General features: G+C 39.5%; 1 protein-coding gene across 1 annotated transcript in view; it reads left to right on the forward strand.

The window, feature by feature from the left end:
- Window positions 1-16,953, forward strand: part of LOC104497018 (receptor-type tyrosine-protein phosphatase O-like) — a 24,148-nt gene extending 7,195 nt beyond the window's left edge. The window contains exons 2-10 of the mRNA XM_010140228.1: window positions 1,007-1,165; window positions 3,122-3,274; window positions 4,880-5,326; window positions 6,315-6,476; window positions 8,454-8,653; window positions 10,814-10,934; window positions 13,380-13,573; window positions 15,993-16,104; window positions 16,883-16,953. Of these exons, the coding sequence (XP_010138530.1) occupies window positions 1,007-1,165; window positions 3,122-3,274; window positions 4,880-5,326; window positions 6,315-6,476; window positions 8,454-8,653; window positions 10,814-10,934; window positions 13,380-13,573; window positions 15,993-16,104; window positions 16,883-16,953 (1,619 nt within the window). The remainder of the gene's footprint in view (window positions 1-1,006; window positions 1,166-3,121; window positions 3,275-4,879; window positions 5,327-6,314; window positions 6,477-8,453; window positions 8,654-10,813; window positions 10,935-13,379; window positions 13,574-15,992; window positions 16,105-16,882) is intronic.
- The last annotated feature ends 1,261 nt before the right edge of the window (window positions 16,954-18,214 follow it).

Genomic DNA, 18,214 nt, shown 5'->3' on the forward strand with positions numbered 1-18,214 from the left:
AAGAAGACGGCAGACTTTGTTTCCCATGATCTGCTTTACTCCTATTTATTTCTAGGCTATCACGAATTGTCAGCAAAATTTTCACAGATCCCATCATTAAAGTGCCTGTTAGTATCTGTGAGATTGGGAGTTTCCGTTTGTAAGGAAGTGGTTAACATGCAAATATATTGATACTTACCTGAAGTTAATGAAGCATCTTTGCCATGAGACACAGTTTAATAATACCACACCTCTGCATTCCCATTATCTGACAAAGTTAAAAATAACAAGACTTTGTCTTAAGACTTGGGGAAAGATTCTGTTTGCATCTGTGGCGTTTGTTTTGAGTTGTTTTCTTTCTCCATTTCTAATCACATTTGGAAATGCAGTACGGAGGTGAAAATACTGCATTAGTAACCACTATATTTATTTTTGGGAAGTTTCCTGTGGATAAATACACTGAAGTTGGTGGCCCTCTCAGATATGGTAGGAATGGGGACTGTGTAATTACACATGAAATAAAGAAATTAATACATAACATAGAAAATCTTCATTCAGGTAACTTCCTTTGGCCATTACACTGATAAGCTTCTCAGCTAATCTTAAAAGTTCACATTTATGCCAAAGTTATGAGCGATTTCAAGTGTTTTGTTGATTCTGTCTGGACACTTTTACATGATTGGCAACCATTAAAGAAAATCTTTCTGGAGTGATGACTGTGAGTACTTAAATAATAACTGCTATTTCAATTTTATTTTTTATGACAAATAAGGAAATTTTTCTGTTAAAGTGTAAGCATCAAGAACAGAAATTGTTTTGGGGAGGAACACGCGAATATTTGCTTTGAAAACATCCCGGTAGCTTTGCCTCAGACCTCTGTGAAGCCCCAGATATCACCTGGGATATTGAAGAGTGCCTGTGCCATATCTAGCAAAACCATTTGTTTCATTGGTGTTACACATGTGTGAAGAACTCAGTTTGCCTATTAATCTGCTCCTTTCTTCCTTTTTTCCTTTTATTTGTATAGAACCCCTTCCTGTGAGCAGTGTTTCTATCTATGATTACAAACCATCTCCAGAAACAGGAGTATTGTTTGAAATTCAGTACCCAGAGAAGTACAATGTTTTTACCAGGGTAAATATAAGCTATTGGGAAGGAAAAGACTACCGAACGATGCTGTACAAAGGTAGGAAGCAACTATTCCACTCAATTCCTAATGCTAACTCTGCTGGAAACATTTTAAACAGGAGTCTTAGGTGTGGATTTGACATGTATTGGTTATAATGATTTATATTTCAGTAATGATAATGTGTCTTGTTTATATACTATTATATCATGAAGTAAGGAATGGCTCTTCAAATTGAGCTATTGGTTCACCTTTGATTTAAACCTGTTTCCCATCCTAGTTCTAGGGATGGTTCCTTTCTTTTGGACTTTACAGGAAGACTGGGTGGTATGGATGGTTTTTAATCAATTCTGAAATCAACCTGGGAAGGGATTACCAATTTCTGGTGCTTCCATAATAAAAAAAAATTTCCATTGTTTCTTTAATCTTCCCTGCTGCTGTACAGTCCAAAACAAAAGAAAAGGAAAAAAGAAAGAAACCCGAAACTCAGTAGGAAGGACTGAAATATGTTTTTGCTTTCTAGATATGTTTGCTGAGACCCCTGGATGACATTCTGTATCGGTTGAAAGCATTAAAAAAGTTTCCAGTCTCTCCCTCTGGCCAAGGTTTCCTCTGGTTAATAGCTGATAGCTATTAATAGCTGGTCTGGGGTGCCCCAGCGCTGGGAAACCCGTTCAATATACCTGATAACTGGCACAGGATTTAAACCTGGTAGTTCTCTATCACCATGCAGTGACACAGTGCTAATAGCACTACTCTGTATAGTACAGTATATTACTATAGCAATCAGTATTGTCACTGAGTTAATAAACCCTTCTGCATATCATAAATTTCAATGGTCTTAGAATAATCTAATCAAGGGAAATCAATCTAACAATCTAGACAGTCTAAGCTATTTAAACACCAAATCTAACCATCTAAACAATCTAACAAGAGCAAATTCTGCTTCGCTTTTGTTTATAATTGAACTCCCTTTTGCTCTGCAGTATAGATTAAGTTTAGCATCTGTCTCAGAGATCTAAATGGGATTGTCCATAGGAGAGCATCCTAAGAGGTGGGAAAGGCACCTGCACGCTGTGGGCCCTGAAACTCCAATGGCTTAACATTGCACAGTGGAAGTAAACTGTCTTTGAGCAATCCAGGATTGAATTTTAGCCACTGAACTAAGACTCTCAAAGAAGAAGTTTGGTTGCTGTAGGCTCTCTCTGAAGTCAGCAGGGGAAGATATGTACCTCTAGAAGGAGGTCAGAATATTGTGGAGTCCCTTTGCTTCCATACAGAGTGGAGCTAGAAATCACTTTTTCAATGCTGTGAAATGCCAGAAGTTAGGAAGGGTGCTTCTGAATGGTAACACAAAATACAGGTGACCTCCTTCCAGAGAACAAAAGGGATACCAACAGTAATTTTTCTCTTCTACTGCTAATACATGGTTCCAGGGGCTGTAATGCGCAGCTGCAGCTGCTGATAAATAAAAAAGTCAACATGAATTAAGAGATTCACTAATCCTTCCCGTAGCCAAATAGCCCTAAGCAACTTTTCTTCAGCCCTCACGTGTACTGATGGTGAACGAGAGCTCAGCAATCAGTACCGCGGCTTGCACTCAGTTGCATGGTGAATGGCCCTTTGAGCATCTGCCCTGAACTTCATGCCTCAGTCAGCAAAAGATCTATGAGGCTTTTGCATGCAATAGTTAAAGATCTGCAGACGCTGTCAGATGCTCTTTGAGATACACAGTGTCACATGGAACAGGTTGCCAGTTTCGATTCCCTTTCCCATGGAAAGTTGCTTGTTTCTGGTGCTGGTTTTTTTGGGTTTTTTTAGCAAAGTGGCTTTGACAGCCGGGAAAAATGCTGGCAAACTGAATTATTAGAATTTCATGTCTCAGACCAGTCTGAGCAATATTTGAACATCTGAAACACTGCCAGTTCAGCATGTGCAGTTGCGTTATTAGAAAGTGAACATTTGATGCATTTTCCTTTTTTCCCCCTTTCTTCTTTCTGTTTAAACCTTCTGCAGATTTCTTTAAAGGTAAAACAGTTTTCAATCACTGGCTACCAGGTATATGCTACAGTAACATCACATTTCAGTTGGTATCAGAAGCCACTTTCAACAAAAGCACGCTAGTGGAATACAGCGGGGTCCAGCATGAGCCCAAACAGCACAGAACAGGTGAAGAAAATTATTACGCACCGTTTGCACCAAGTCTGTATGGCTGCTTTCCTTTCTGCCATGGGGTGGGGGTTGATCCCGCAGAGAGAAGGGTCTGTGTGGGAGCTGCTCCTGGCCAGGAGCATGGGAAGAGGATGCTGCAGCTAGTACACATAGAGTTATGTGTACAGTGCAGTGTAAAGGGAAATTTGCATGAGTGTTTTTGCTTTAAAGCTTGCTTCTTAGAAAATAAATTCTGTTTCACATGAGATGTCTTAGGCCTTGTGCTAGGAATTAATTTTTAAGCCAGAGGAATAGTCACACTGAATGTACTTTGATCTATCTGTATTGGTCTGTCTCCTTGTGCACTGAGTCATAGCTAAACTGTTGGCCTTCCTCATTGTACGGTGTTCTATCATGGAGAAGAATGCCATAGTCACCCTACTTGGAGGCAATTTTATGCCCTGAAGCATGAATTTTTAATTTCCGAGACAGCAATGTTGCAAAGGCTGAAAATTGCATTCGTTCAGGGTCCAGAACTAATTTAATTTGGTCCTGGGACAGTGCCCAAAACTTTTCGTTTAGCCTGTTGGTCTACAGACATTTTCCAGGGTCCAAAGTGAAATGAACCAGTGGTGAAATCAAAAGGCCAGTTCTTCAGATGAATACACTGATGTTGGTCCATTGCGTTGGACAGAGCAAAGCCAAATGATGCCAGCTGAGTTCTGTTCTGAGGATCCTAAATATAGTTATTGAGATACTAAGCCATAAGAATGCAGCCAACAGGACCACATTTTCTTTCCTGCTGCCCTACCATCCTTCAGTCTTCACATGAACGGCAACGAGATTGGTTTTGTATTAGTGACCATGGCTGGGGCAGGGGAGGTGAACAAATTACTGTGTTTTAAGGTGCCAGTCAAAATTGTTTGCAGAGGCTACTTACACCTTGTGTAAGGGCAAACAGACCATCAATTTCAGTGAGGCAGACAAAATGCTGTTTGTTCATCTCCTGATATAAGCTGAAGTAACTTCTTTGCGTGCCAGAATCTTGTCTTCCGGAGACCCAGATCTTAAGATCAAGCTTTCACAAATATTACAATTTGAACTGATGTTTAATGCTTGTGAAAAGGTGGCTGCTAAAAGCATATGAAAAGCCCTACAGCAACATGAAGGTCATACTTTTTAAATACGAGCTATGTCAAATATTAGTTTTGCATATGTTTTTTCAATTCGTTTCTATAGAAATATTTTTGTCCATTATCAAGATCTTTCTGGAAGACACAGTAAAATAAATGAAGATCCACTCTTACAAATTCACACTTCAGTAGCCTCGCTGCTGTAATAGCACTGAAGTCTGATTTACTGTGACTTCACATCTACTTTTCTTCCTGGTATTCTTGGATTGTGATTATTCTGTGAATTTACACTCATCTTGATCCCCTTAAAATCACGTCTGCTGTAAGTATATGTAAGAGAAGGGAGAATCTTAATAAGTTATTTCAAAATATCCCTAGATGCTTTTTTTTTCTTTTTTTTTTTGCGAACAGTATTTCTCTGGGGAATTAACACATCGTAAAGGTGCACAGAATACACTTATTAAAAGACTAACCCTTGCTTCTCTTTTAGTTCCTTACCCACCTCGAAACATTTCTATTCAGATTGTACCAATCAACAGAAACAACTGGGAAGAGCACAGTGGGAATTTTGCAGAAGAGTCATTCATGGGACCACAAGAAATCATAAGGAAAGAAAAACTAAGCCCTTTTTCTAACCAGCCACCCAAAATTCCATCAGCAAACACGTCTTCAGCCTGGCCGGATTACCGCTCTAACAGCACACAGTACGAAACCACCTCGCAGCCATACTGGTGGTCTAACGAAGCTGAGTCTTCAGAGGGCGAAGAGGAGTTTGTCAATGCAGTTTCTAGTGATTACAAGCCCAATGACGTCAACACACCTGGAAAACTCACACCAGAGCCCCCTTCCTTTGTTCCTGTACAAATGGTGGTGACTTGGTTACCACCAAAGCCACCTACTGCATTTGATGGTTTTCATATCAGTATTGAAAGGGAAGGTAAACCAAAGACTTATGCCCTTTTCATACCTCTTTTCTGTAATTCTGTTGGTGGGTTGCCTGCTGTACAAATTATTAATTGCCTAGTACTGTGCTTCAGAGGGCTTTGTTAGATGACCTGTATTTCTTGAGAAGTTTCTTGCACTGAACTGCATCTAGTTCTGGCTGGGCATCAAAAAGTAAGGGAGGAGGGGTAAATCACACTTTGGAATTCTCTTTTGTAAAAGAAGATTTATACTGTTGTACCTATTGCCTCACTGTTTACACTGCAGTTATCGTAAATCCATTCTGGTATTGGAGAAAGGAAAAACAAGCTGATAGAAATTTGAGACAAAGAAGGTACATTGTACCATGTAGCTTTGTCTGCCACTGAGAAAGGTCATCTGGAAGGTGCATACACAAAAGATAGTCTAGATCCAGGTTAATGGTTGTCTCAGAAGACAGCTACCAAACATTCCTCAGGCCACAAGGAGGCCATGGTGGAGAATGGGAAGACTTTTCAAGTTCTGGAGCTACAAGAAAATCACCATGTTGCTTAAAGATTTTCTGGTTTAAAATTTATTTTATCTAGATTAATTCTATTTCCCGACAAGCAGTTTTCATAAGCTTTCCCACTGTGAGGACAGATACTTTTTTTTTTTTTTTCAGAATAAGAATGCAATAGATAGAAAATTGGAAGCTCCTTTTCTTCCATGCCGTGCTGTTTTTCACTTGCACAGTCATGGCAACACCATTTTATCATTCCTTCTACAGAATGAGAATTTGGCCTGGGTTTATTGTTCTTCTACACCTATACTGTAACCTTGGTCATTAATTATTCTTGCACTGATGGCAAGAAATAAAACTACCTACATAAATCCAGTCCTTTTGGATACTTTTTAATCTCACAGGAGAAACAGTATTAGCATTTCTCATATAAATCATTTTCTCAGTGGCTGGAGCCTTTCAAATTTCAATTAATCCACACTTTCTTTTCCCTCTGATTTAGAGAACTCCACGGATTTTTTGACAGTAAGTGAAGACACTCACAAATTCGTTGCTGAACTGAAAGAACCAGGAAAATATAAGTTGTGTGTAACAACATTTAGCTCCTCTGGCTCTTGTGAAGTTCGGGGAAGTCAATCAGCAAAAACACTTAGCTTTTACATCAGTAAGTATCTCAGCAAACCTTGTCTTTTTCTCCCAATCAATATAGTTTTAATGTACAGAGTTTGGCCTTTGTGGCAGCTATGGCATCTGCTTCAGGATCATTAGACTCGTAGTCTTCTGATGTTCCCTGTGCCAGACACAGGAAATACAGTGCAAATATGTTGTGTGTTGTATCCTGCCTGGATGGACCTTCATTGTGCCATCTTGGCAGAGCTAAGAACTGATAGCAGGTGACGTATTTGATAAAGTCATTGCCCAGTGTTCAAAAATGTCTCACTGAAACAGGCTCCCCCCTTGCATCTTTCAAAGGGAGGATTTAATTCTGAGAATTAAACTAGTGGTTATAGATACTCTTGAAAATACTTAACTTCTTTACTCCTGGAGGCTGTATATACCAGGTTAGGGATGAAGGGCATCTCAGGCTGAGAGCATGGGAATTACACAATTAAACACCGAACTCTGAAATTACATGGTCTCTGAGAGAACACAGGGCAAATGACAGCAGATGAAAGAGTTCAGCCTGCTAAATTCAGAGCATTATGACCAAAGAGAAAAGAGGAAACGGCAGATGAGAGAAAGGCTCTCTGCTGTTGTAATCTCACTGTATTCTGGTTTTCTTTAGGAGTGGTTAGTACACAGCTTCTCTATGTGGAAAGCATTAAAGAATATACAAGTATACAAGTATATCAAATACGTATTTATTAGTAACAAATGTTATTCCATTTCACAAGGTGTGACTTACTTCCATTAAGCAATATGGAATATGCTGTCCTCCATTAACTCTACTAACTGGGGGCAGAGACCCGAGAGAAATGAGAAAATGTTGATCCAAAGTGTAGGTGTATGGATTGAAAGATTAAGGATGATCTTGAAGCTCATTGGGTATAAAGTATTAAGATGTTACAGGAATGTAATGAATATTTTCATTTTATATGTAACACGTGCAAACATTTGGGTTTTGGGCTTTGTTTGTTAGTTCTGCTGGCTTTTAGAAACAGATGAGGATTCTTAACCGTTGTCTCAATTATTCTGTCAAATGCAAGATCCTTAGTATTTTTGATAAATTTTACTCTTTTTACCTGAGGAGATGTGGGTCTGCTATTGTGAATAAATTCTGCTCATAGCTTGAGCCTTATCTTATCCTTGAAGCATTCAGTCAGTGAATCATTCTGTGAAATTACTGGCTCGTATTACACAACATTTTTGTTGCGCTCAGATAGCAGTATGGATTGTCAAATTTTATAGGCTGATCTTACATCAGATTCTTGCTCTGGCATTTGTTTTACTTTCTCAATAAACGTAAAGTGCCATTAGAATTGCGCGGAGAAAGGAACACCAAGGAGAGAGCTGTCACAAACGTCACTTAAAAGTGACAAGAAAAGATGCCAATTGTCATGAAATCTGAGATTATGACCAAGTTTAGTGAAGGTTTTTTTCCAAATTGTTATTTTATCTACATCTAAATCTGTGTTCCCTACTAAGTGCTTCAGAAAGTCTGATGGAGAATAAAATGCCTCAGTGTAGTACCCTCTGTGAACTCCATTTTCACGCTTCAAGGCTGTAGTACACTTGGAGAATATTTTAGAATGTAGAGGCAAAAAAAAAAAAGACTCATTCTTTAATATTTGTCAGTTATGTGAAGATTATTGGATATCGCTGCTTTTAATCATCCCCTTGGAGAAAATCTGATATTGATGTGTTGTTTCTGGTAAGTAATTAAGAATACTGAAATCTGAATTTTCAAACAGCGGTGTTTCTCTTGTCATCTGCTCTGCTACAGGTGAAACAGCACCAGCCACCGGCTGTTTCCCATTTGAGAGGTTGCCACCTTTGCTGCCTGAGGGCTGTGGAGGGAAAGGCTGTCAGTCCAGCTTTTCTCCCTACTAATAAATAATTGTGTGAAAGAAGCATGTTTTAACATATATGCCTCAAATGCATAGAGTGGCTTGCTCAGGTGTGCTTTTGGGGCTTGCCCCAGGCCCCACAGGTGAATGGATAGAAGAGCTCACTGAAAAGCCCCAGCATGTGACTGTGACAGTGCTAAGCTCCACTACGGCCCTGACATCCTGGACAGCGTCACAAGAGAGCGGCAACAACAGCACCATTGTGTCTGTGGTCTCCCTGACCTGTCAGAAGCAAAAGGAAAGTCAAAGGCTTGAAAAACACTACTGCACTGAGGTAAGGGGCAGAAGCTGGAGGCTTTTCAGACACAGGAAAAAATTGCTTGTCACCATCCTGCTCTTTGGGACCATCGTGCCCAAGTGTTCTGTAAAGCTCAGCTTTGCAGAGCTCAGCAGTAGGTGCTTCCTTCTGTGGTCTGAAGGGACATGGCTGATGCAGAGTGGAAGAGAGAGCAGAGCATTCAGGAAGGAAAGCGTGCAGTAAACCGTAGAAGTGTTAAAATTGTATTTCTATTGGCCTGACAGCGGCCAATCCTTTGTTCAAGCTTCTCAGTTACGTTGTACCCTTTGAGACATTTTTGTGGCAGGAGGCAAAACAGTTCCAGCAAAATGGTGCCGGATCATAACAACACTTAGGCATATGCTGTAATCCATTTGTCTTAAGCAAAGTGCTCACATGCACAATTATCATCAGACTGGCATAAATTCTTTCTTAGATATCCTACACATGAATACCGAACCTGACTCTAAACTTTCTGGAAGTTTAGAGGTGATCAGAAGTCAGCTTTCCTTTTCATCTGTAAAAAAGGGTGGCAGCACTATGAATTAACAGTAATTCAGACCATCTTTGATTTGGGTGGACAACAGTTCTTTAAGGGTGCTGTATAGGACTTGTTTACAATGATCTAGAATCCTGAACCCCGAAATATGGCAATGAAACCCGTAGTGAGTGTAACCCCGTGTCAAATCCTGTGGCTGTGATGGATCGGTCAGTGGCATGTGGCTTCAGTAATGAAGGGGTTTTAGCCCACATCTCAGTTACCTTACCAAGGTGCTGAGAGGGTCATTTTCTGAGCAGTGCCACGACTTCTGTCTGACTCCCTAAATTTGTGTGATGGAGGAGTCTGCAAAGCACTGCAGTGTTGCCCCGATGCACCCTCAGCTCACCCACAGGAATGGAGGGAGACTGCTAACACTCCCACTAACTCTTGATCTCCCTCAACTTTGTGATTAGCCTTGCAAGTTAATTAATACAGAGAGTCAGCATCTTTTAAAAATGTCTTTTAAAATGAATCTTTGTCAAAATAATTTGAGTTTTATTCCAAGAATGGCTGTGAACTTGTATGTTTGTGTCATTTCGTTACAGTTTGAGAATAATTTTTCAGAATAGCTTGTAACCTTGTTGAGTTATTTTCCTTCTATATGAAATTTTATCAGCTTATTATACATGGAATTATTAATGGCTGTTGGTTTGAATTCTCCTTGATGAGATGAAAAGAGCAAAACTCAGTGCAGATTCTATCCATTTCTAACATTGTGCATGATTTAAAAGTGATCTAGCTTTCCAAAGCAGCTGTTAAAGAAAAATTCTGTTCCTCACTAACTCTGTGCTGGCACTGATACCTTCATGTGTACTGCAGCAAACTACCAGTGCAAAGGTGGCTGTGATTCAGGGTTTGGAAAGGTTACAAAGAAAATATAGCCTGCAGTTCTAGACGGGGTGCGTGAAGTCCTTTCCTCAAAGCTGCTCTGTGCATTTGCTGTTAGCTGGCTCTTCGGGAGATAAGACTTCTCATCTCGTATCAGATCAGGAATCACTTGGTCAGGCATTCTGCCTCCAGCTCTGACTGAAATCTGGTGCGGCACAGCAGAAATTTTAATGATGATGTTTCAAACTGAAAAAAAAAATCACAATGTCCCTTAGGTTTTGTAGTGCTGTGCAGGGGAGGTGAAAGAGAGTAATTCCTCTCTGATTTCACCATGCAGTCACTTAACGCTTGCATTCAGAAGACAGCTTTCCCATAACGCTGCCTTCAGCTCACGTAGCTGCAGATGAATCAGATGGCTGCTGAAAAGCCTCAGGCTTTTATTGAAAACACATGGTCTAAATACTCCAGCCTGAATAATATCACCTGAATATGAATATACAGCCTGAACATTTCAATAAACCTTGTCAGTAGGAGAAAGTGAGTCTGCAGTGTGACAGCTGACCTTATGCAGCAAGGCAAGCGTGATTCTCTGAGTCAGATCGTTTATCAAGTCAGTCCTGACCGCTTTCACAGTTTTGCCATTTTGGGCTTAATGAATGGACTTTTATTCTCTGATGCCTGTGTGTTCAGAATCATGTCTTTTGTAACTGGAGCAGTTCAAGTGAAGTCTCACTTCTTTTAATTAGCCAATTAAATGCTTCATACCTGATGTGTTCCCCCCGCCACAGGTGAATTCAAGCAGCAGCCTCATTGAAAATCTTGTTCCTGGTGCCCAGTACCAAGTTGTGGTTTACTTACGGAAAGGACCATTGGTTGGACCACCTTCTGATCCTGTTACCTTTTCCATTGGTAACCCCTGCATCTGCTGTTTGAAATGCATTTGGTTTAGTTTCTTTTTAAATATGTGTAGTGTATTCTTCAAGTACCAGAGCCCATAAAGGAGTACAAATTCTTGTGTTGGTTATTTCAAAAGTAATGAACACTTAGTGAGAGTATTTTTCTTGTATTACTGAGGTGGGGAAAGTTAGTTTTTTCAGTGGAAGGATAGCTATTTTACAGTTAAATGTTAATTTATTACCAAACTTAACTAGAGAGCAGTTATGGCCAGGATTCACACATAGAGTGCACTTGGAATGAACAGTCCTCATGGCCTATGTCATTTAGCGTGGGAGTCACCTCACTTAGGTGTAGCCAGCCTGAGTTGCAGATCGCCTGTGGGACACGGGGAGATGTGGGCACTTTCTAGAGGTGGTTCATTCCCACTGTCTCCTGAAGCGTGTGGGATTGCTGTTAAGACGTGTTGCAAATGTGTTTTATGAAGGGTGTCATGTGGCCCGTTCTGAAGGTTTCAGTGCTAAGAGTCAGGAGAGATGTCTCATCTACTACAGTACTACATGACCATCACCACCTTCAGTTGTGTATGTCTTGATTTTCTTGAGTTTAATGGTGGATCTTGATGTTCCCTGCTTCGAGATTTGAAGATAAAAGACTCAGAGAGATCTGAGTGAGAGTAACATTTTCAAGAACGTGGTTTTATGGCCAACAGGAAGAGCTGCTGCCTGCTGCCTGTAATTCAGGATTCCACCAGACTCCTAAATAAAGTCACTGAGGATTTAATTCAGTATCTTTTCTTTTAGTTTCAGTATAATTTATTTTCTTAGGTTTACCAATTTAACAAAATTTTTTAAGAAGAGAAGGGGCAAAGAGAAAGAGATTCAGTGTATAGAGTTACATTTGCAGAGAACTATTTAACCTGAGTCACCCAGCTTCTCCTTCTGACAAATAGTCTGCGTTGTGGGAGAGCCGGTGGCTGAAAGTTAGAGATCTTCAGTATTTTTGATTCTGCTTCCTCTCTCTGATGTAGGAAAGAAAGTGAAACAGAAACAAAACTGTTAACCTGTTAAGACTTGAATCCTTAAATGAAACCGAATATGTGCACTAGTGAATATGGCGAGAGCCTTTTCATTCTAGGCAATCTCTTCATGTATTTTCATAAATTGGGTCTTAACAAAAATTTGAAAATAGAGTATGATGTATTTCAGTAATGGGAAAAAGAGTAAGTAAAAAATACATGTATTTTATTATTTAAATCTCTATCATTGGACAATTTTTACAAATGCTTTTTATTTTATTTCTCACTTCAGTTGCTTCAGAAATGTGCAAAATTCTGTTTTCACTTGAGAAAGGAAAAACAAATATTCCCAAAGTAAATAAGTTCCTTTATTTTCTCCGCTTTTCTCCATGGCCTAACGACCATAAAATGTTCTTTCTAAATGCAAAAGGGCAATCAGTTTCTAAACAAAACATCTCATAAGTTTCTAATTATAAAGGGGATGATTTTCTGCAGTAAAGCAACAGTTGTATGAGTTTTCATTTCATAACGGGATATGGAATTTGATAAAAATTGATAGTTGATAAAATAGGAGAACTGCAAAACAAACTGTTCTGTGAAATTATCAGAGGTGGTTAATGATGAATGAAACTGAAAAAAATATAAAATACACTTTTAAAAGTATTGAATTTTCCTCATGTTTATCCTAAGCCTCACTTTCACTGGGTGAGGATTAACACTTTAGAGAAATTAAAGAAAAGATGTGGGAAATTATTTATGAAGGGAAAAGCAATCATGTGCTAACATGGGCTGAAATAATCTGGGTGATGGTCTCGCCTCTGACCTGGCATGCAATAGCTGGGGCTCTGCAACCCTTGCAAATGTTAGCGAAGTACTTGTTTAAGTAGCCTCAGTAAAGTCATGAAGAATAATTGCTCTGCAGACAAGTAAGGGTTGCAGCAGATGACCCTTATGTGGCATTTTCCAAATCATTTGATTCCTCTTTCTCAGTGTCATCATCTGTGAGGCAATAATAGCAATACATGACAACACCTTTAGCTTCCCCAGGGCAGGAGGTCTAGACATAAAAACTGTTCCTTTCTTGTAGTCTTCATCTTCCAAGCTTTTGATGCTTTTGGTTTTGAGCAACTTCAAATATCTCCTAAACATCCTGATTTTTGAAGCAGAATGGAGCCCTCCGTTTATGAAAAAGCAAGCCCTGTACTTTATCTCAAGCTAAGCAGCCAACACCAAGTGGTCTCTAGTCATTTCTGAAAAAGTCGACATAACAAACTCAAGAAGAAATGCTGATAAAATGTTGTTTGATTACTTGTGACAAGGAAGCTCATGGGAATTAAAGTCAGGAACAAACCAGAAATAGGTAGAACTTGGTTAACGAAAGGTTTTAAAATAAAGTCTGACTGATAGCACACACGTTACTAACCACAGTTTCTGGTTTATAGTGCCCACTGGAATAAAGGATCTGACGCTTTACCCTTTGGGACCTACTGCTGTGGTTTTGAGCTGGAACAGACCTTTCCTTGGGGTATTCAGGAAGTATGTTGTAGAAATGTTCTATTTCAACCCATCAACGATGACCTCTGAGTGGACAACCTACTATGAAATAGCAGCAACCGTCTCCTTAACTGCCTCTGTGGTAAAGTGACCGTTACTGACTATTGCTTTCCCATGCCTCTGTGGGCATTTCTTTGCCCAGCCTTTCCCCCATACATATGTATATATTACGCCTTCAAGCCTGGCACTTTTTTCCAGGCAAAGCAGAGAAAATGGCCAGGATGCCAGAGGCATTTTCTGTTCTAAAGTAAGGGAACGCCACCTGAACCATGCTAAATTTTAAGCAGAGTGGTAAGAGATGAGCCTCTCTTTTGTTGACAAGTGGGCATCTTCAGCAAGTCCAGAGGCAGCTCCAGTTTGTGGGTCAGTTTGTCAGTCAAGGCTTTAAAAATTCCATCATCTCCTCAGGGGGAGCAGTCCAAAGCCTTATCTACATAATTAATATTGATAATATGGATTTGGGGCTTGCAGGCTTGCAGTGTGCCATCTGGAAGGCTTAGTTGCAAAGATGCTCTTGTGAAAACAGCCTTCATGTTTCTGAAGCTGCAAAATCTTTTGCCGGGATTTCAACTAGTTGGAGACTAGTCTGTAGAAGAACCACATACACATACATGTGTGCATCTTCTCGGAAATAAAATGAGATTTTCCTCTTCTTTTCCATTATTTCCTAGAGAAGGTGAACAGATTTTACTCAGACTTCACTGTAGAGCAAAACAGCAAGCAATTTTAGCCAAAATTAGTTGTTCAGAAAGTTATGAGTTTGCAAAAAGAACAGCAATAACTTCTGCTGCTTGTGAGAGCCACAGTGATTTACCATAATTGATTTGCATAATACATTTGTGGAGTACAGTGGTACATTTTGACTACAGTGGCTTAACTGTAATTGGGTACGTGACTGTAAATCTACTGCATAAATCTCCAGGGAAATTAAAAACAAAAATAACTTACCAAATGAGTAATTATGATCTTGTAATCATGACTCGGCACAATTAGATTAATACCTGAGTGATCCAAGTCATCTTAGAAGTAATGTCGTCTTTCAGAGTTAATGTGGTTCATTAGAAAATGAGATTATTTTATCCCTTACTGTTGCAAATCCTCTTCAAGGAAGCAAAGTTCAAATTTGCGTGTCTAAATTTCAGGCTGATAGGTGAGAGGCCTGTATCACAGCTAAAGCGAGCATTTCTTAAAGCGTAATTTTAAAGAGTAAGCCTGAATTAGAAAAAGAGTGTCTCCCTGTTCTTCTGTTATGGCATTTATCATACAGGTAGATATTAATGAACCTTTGTTTGGGTTCTGTAGTGGTGCTCCAGAATCCCACCACGTCCCTCAAATTTCCCCATGATCTACTGACATGTCTGAGTGGTGTATTCTGTAACAACAGTGTGAAGACCAGTAAGAAAGCAAGGGAATAAAAAAAATCAAGCTATCTGACAGCTCAGATTAAAAGTTATTTCCCAAAGCATCATCTCTTGGTGAGAACTTTTGGAACTGAATTTGGACTTCCACTCTGTTCAGTTGCTTCATTCATTTTGTGCTCTGCACCTTATTTGAAAATTGTCAAAGCTATGCTGGTGTTTACAGTATTACATCAGGGGCATGTCAGAAGAAGTCCAAGGATCTTAAGGCTTTTTTGTGTTACTTGGATACAACTTTTTGTAAAAAGCATAAAGAGAATAGTCTACAATTTGGATTGCATTGTAGTATCTGGGGAAAAAAGGCTGCTGCAAACAGCAGAGATATATAAAAATAGCAATTTCTAATTTGTTGAAAATTTTCATTTTTTCCAATTTGCTTTTATTTTGAATTTTAAAAATACCATGAGGCCTTTCATTTAAACATAAAATTAAACATTTGGAGTGTTTTGTGCTGTCAGTGGAAGCATTTGAATTTTAACTTAAATATTACATATTTTATTATACTATAAAATACATTGCATTTTATACTTCATTTATAGCTCATTTGTATTTATATATGTTATGTCTCAAGTCATTTATGTTTCATTCATATTTCATTTATAATAAATGATAATACAAAGTGAAATACACTTTGAAAATTGGAAAAAAGTCCTTTGAACTGACAGTATCTGAGTCAAAAGCATTGTTTCTAATTTACCCTCAAACCCTATTTAATTGAAATTGAAAAGCCTACATTTTCCAGTTAAATATTCTGCCGTCCTTAATTCAGAAGTTTGTGATGGAAGACGCCGCCACAAGAATTGTTCTCACTGCCCTGGAAATCAATGAGAGGTTCTTGGGGCAAGTAGGGAGAGACTATGCATGTGGATAAGTAGCAGAGCCATCACAACTGCGTTCGCTTCCGCTGCACAGATGTTTTAATAAATTCAAATGCCAAATTTCACAAGTTTCCACTGGAGTAAGGAACAGGAACTCAGTAAAATGGGTGTGACACTAGCTTTATAAATATTGTTGTACTTTATGTCACACCTCATGGTGGTGCATTTTCTCCTGAGCTGCTGTTTGTCCTTTGCCAATTTACAGAGAATCACTAACCTGCTGCCTGCTTGGTATTACAATTTCCGGGTCACCATGGTGACCTGGGGGGACCCAGAGCTAAGCTGCTGTGACAGCTCCACCATCAGCTTCATAACAGGTAAGCAGCCATCTGAAAAGACTGTGGAAATGCTCCCAGAGCAGAAATGCTGAGGAAGTCTAACTTGGGTCTTGTGTTTTACTTGCAGTAAAACCTGCAGTTTTAGGTTTGTTGTTTTGTTTTTGTTTTTTTTCTTTTGAGGGGGTGGGGGTGGTGGTCTTTATTTCTAATTTTCCTAAGCGAAGCACAGTGCTTGATTACTCTAGAGCTCCAGCCCTCCATCAGCTGAATGCGTGGCTCTAGTGAGGGCCAGTGATCCTGCTCATATTTTACGCCACCGTATGTTTTACACATTGAGAAGTGAATGGGTAAATAAGTAAATCTGAATTCTTAGGCTTGCTAATATTATGAAACACTTTTCTGTATATTTGCAATATTTCCAAATGCTTTTTCCTCCTCTATCTCCCCACTCCACACCCCTACAAGTAAGACACAGATCAGACCATGACTTGTGTGCCACCGTAGCTAATATGGAGAAGAGTTATGCACTCTTAGGCAGACCAAGGCAGGTAGGATGTGCAGTAGCACGTTATTCTTGTCTTCCAGCGTTGTCTTCTCTGCTTGCTCACAGTAAGGAGAGAAGAGTGCGCCCCTGATCAAGGCATTGCACCCATGCAGGGTAAATTAGGCTTGGGAAACTGTGTGGTGCTGGCAAGTTATTTGTAATCTGGGTTCTTAGCTGCAGTAAATTGACATAACCACATGGATTGCCCTCTTCTGCCTCCCCTCTGGCTGGGGACCAGCTTCGCATTTAACGCACTCCCTTTTCTCTTGTCAGATTCTTTGGGTTTGAATCTTCAGTATGTCAAACAGATCAGCCATAGAGGGGATCTACAGGAGATCTGTTAGTGCCTTGCCATGTGGTCCTAGCATCTAGGCTGGTTAAGTAAAAGTTCCCTGTTGATTTATTTTGGTTTTATGCACCACTGTTTATTTCACCTGGAAGAAGTATAAGTGATTAAAGCAGTAAATAATTCAGATGCACCATGAGAGGAAATAAAGTATGACTTGCTCCTCTTTTCCATCTGTAGAAATCAAATAATGAGGAAAATCAGCCTACAAGGTCCCAGCCCACTCCCCCAAACTGTTACTAGCATAGTCCAGATTTTCTGCTTGGTGAGAGGATGGCTGAGAGAATGTAACTGAGGAAGTCCCTTTTGCAATGATAATTAGTTTAGTGCCTGTGCGCAACAGTGACGTAACAGAAAAAATTATTAGTGAGTCAAGCCCTAGCTGCACTGAAGTAATCAGAAATCCTCTGAGAGATATGTGATCCCAAGCTACACTGCTGACAAATTCTGGCACTTTTGCAGTGTTTCCCTGGCACACACCAGGGCCCCATGAAGGTTCTCCAGGAATATCCATGGTCCTTTGGCATCAGTCAGCTTTTCTGCAGCACTATAAGGAAGCAATTTTCTAGCTGGTTGGTTGTTGTATGAGGGGAGAAATGTCTTTTCCAATGGATTTGGGTACCAAATTCAGCATTTTAGAGTGGAAATGTTCCAGTGGGGCCCTCACACTTCAATATAGTGTGTCCAGAAAACTTCAACAGGAATTAGGGACATTAAGGTTATTCCAAAGTATAAACCATCATCAGTATCAGTCTGGATCTCTGTTTGGGAGAAGCAAAGACTGTTACTGATATTAGAAGAAAAATGGATCAACTCGTTGAGTAACAGATGTAGACAAAATCAGAACTAGATGAATCTCTTAGATAATGTCATCTACTTGTAGTTGGCAAAACCTTTCTTGGAAAAGGTCATCTGGTTTTGAGTGAAAATATCCAGAAAATACCCCACTGGAAAGTTGTACCAATTCTTAATTCATCTTATTCTCAAAGGCTTCTAATCTGAATTTTTCTAGTTTTAATATCCAGTCCATAATTCCTGTTACATTTTCCTTTATTGATTGAAGAGACACAAAGATTTTTTTTTCACCCTCTCTATACAGAATTTAGTCCTACTCTTTTCTGTTGATAAATTGCTTCCTTTGAACTCTTCAGGTACTCTCACAGTAAGGCAATTCCCCCCTCTGCCTCTCTAATTTTTACTGTCTTTACCAAAGTATGTGAAAACTGAAAGTGTAATACCAGCTTGCTGAATGCTCCTAC

This window comes from Buceros rhinoceros, unplaced genomic scaffold, assembly GCF_000710305.1.
Source record: "Buceros rhinoceros silvestris isolate BGI_N320 unplaced genomic scaffold, ASM71030v1 scaffold14757, whole genome shotgun sequence".
Classification (NCBI taxonomy): domain Eukaryota; kingdom Metazoa; phylum Chordata; class Aves; order Bucerotiformes; family Bucerotidae; genus Buceros; species Buceros rhinoceros.